The 1,074-nt window shown below is 38.3% G+C and overlaps 1 protein-coding gene across 2 annotated transcripts in view; it reads right to left on the bottom strand.

The window, feature by feature from the left end:
• LOC118339076 (solute carrier family 35 member F5-like) overlaps positions 1 to 1,074 on the bottom strand; it is a 20,234-nt gene that overhangs the window by 11,388 nt on the left and 7,772 nt on the right. For both annotated transcript variants that reach the window (XM_035676608.1, XM_035676609.1), the window contains exons 8-9: positions 347 to 428; positions 94 to 181 (exon numbers count right to left, since the gene is read on the bottom strand). In XM_035676608.1, coding sequence (XP_035532501.1) covers positions 94 to 181; positions 347 to 428 — 170 coding nt within the window. The remainder of the gene's footprint in view (positions 1 to 93; positions 182 to 346; positions 429 to 1,074) is intronic.

Genomic DNA, 1,074 nt, shown 5'->3' with positions numbered 1-1,074 from the left:
ATAATGTTAAGGCTGATCGGTGTACTAAAGTAAATATGTGCTGAGTGCTGAAACCTCCCAACATGCCTGTCAACACTTTAATTGAGCCGTTACCTCAGAGCCACAGCTAACAGTTTGGACAAGGTGAAACGGTCGCTGCTGTTGCTGGGAAATATGGCTGCTAAGATGAGCGTGAACAGGCCTGAAGAGGGAGGAGAGAAAGAAGAGAGGTGAATCAGACGAGTCAAAGCAGTGGGTAAACTAAATATGATGGCTAACACTACCTGACCAAGACACATTTCCCTTTTAGGTACAATAGTCTCCTCTTTACATTGTACATACTGTTGTTATAGAGTGGGAGAGTCACCTGAGGTGGACGACAGAATGTTGACAATGGCAACCTGCGTGTCGGACAGGGCTTCCTGATAGGACAGGTTAGCCAGGAACCACTGGAAGAGAAACAGAGGCGGTGATGTGACATGTATAATTCTATTCTACAAGAATATATGTATATGTTTACAGCAGGATGCATTAAAGTTACAGTACAGGGTTTGGAACCAACTTTTTCCACCACCTCCCCAAAACTAACAAGAGGCAACATCGTTTTAAGACATTTTTGTTTATCTGCAAAGTAATCACAGACATTGACCAATGACGATTACTTCAAAATGCTACATAATCGTGTTGATTAATTGGTCTACCACTATCTTACAGTACAACAGTCCTGTGCTAAATACCATGTAAACTCCCAACCTTTTTTTTTTTTAAATGGACCCTTTTTCTATCTTTGAGTAAACTGACGACCCCTGACTGATGTTTTATAGATATTTAATTGATTGTATTCAATGCATAACAATAAGAGTAGAGAACAACTTATAAACTGCATTGAACCCAAACAGTGAACACAATAAGTGCAGGAAGTTTGTGTAAAACGAGCAATTTGGATGAATTTTGAGCAGATTAATATTTCCTGTGAACTTTGATCAGAGATAAGTTTCCCTGATAATTTCAGGAACTTTTTATACAGTTCTCTTTGTAGTATGTATTTTTTAATTTTTAACAATCATACAAACTTAATAGGCTTCTTTGTTTGTT

Source organism: Morone saxatilis, unplaced genomic scaffold (assembly GCF_004916995.1).
Source record: "Morone saxatilis isolate NCDOM2014 unplaced genomic scaffold, NCSU_SB_2.0 Contig5, whole genome shotgun sequence".
NCBI classification, from domain to species: Eukaryota; Metazoa; Chordata; class Actinopteri; family Moronidae; genus Morone; species Morone saxatilis.
Note: the sequence above shows the minus strand (reverse complement) of the source record. Positions and strands in the feature narration are given on the sequence as shown.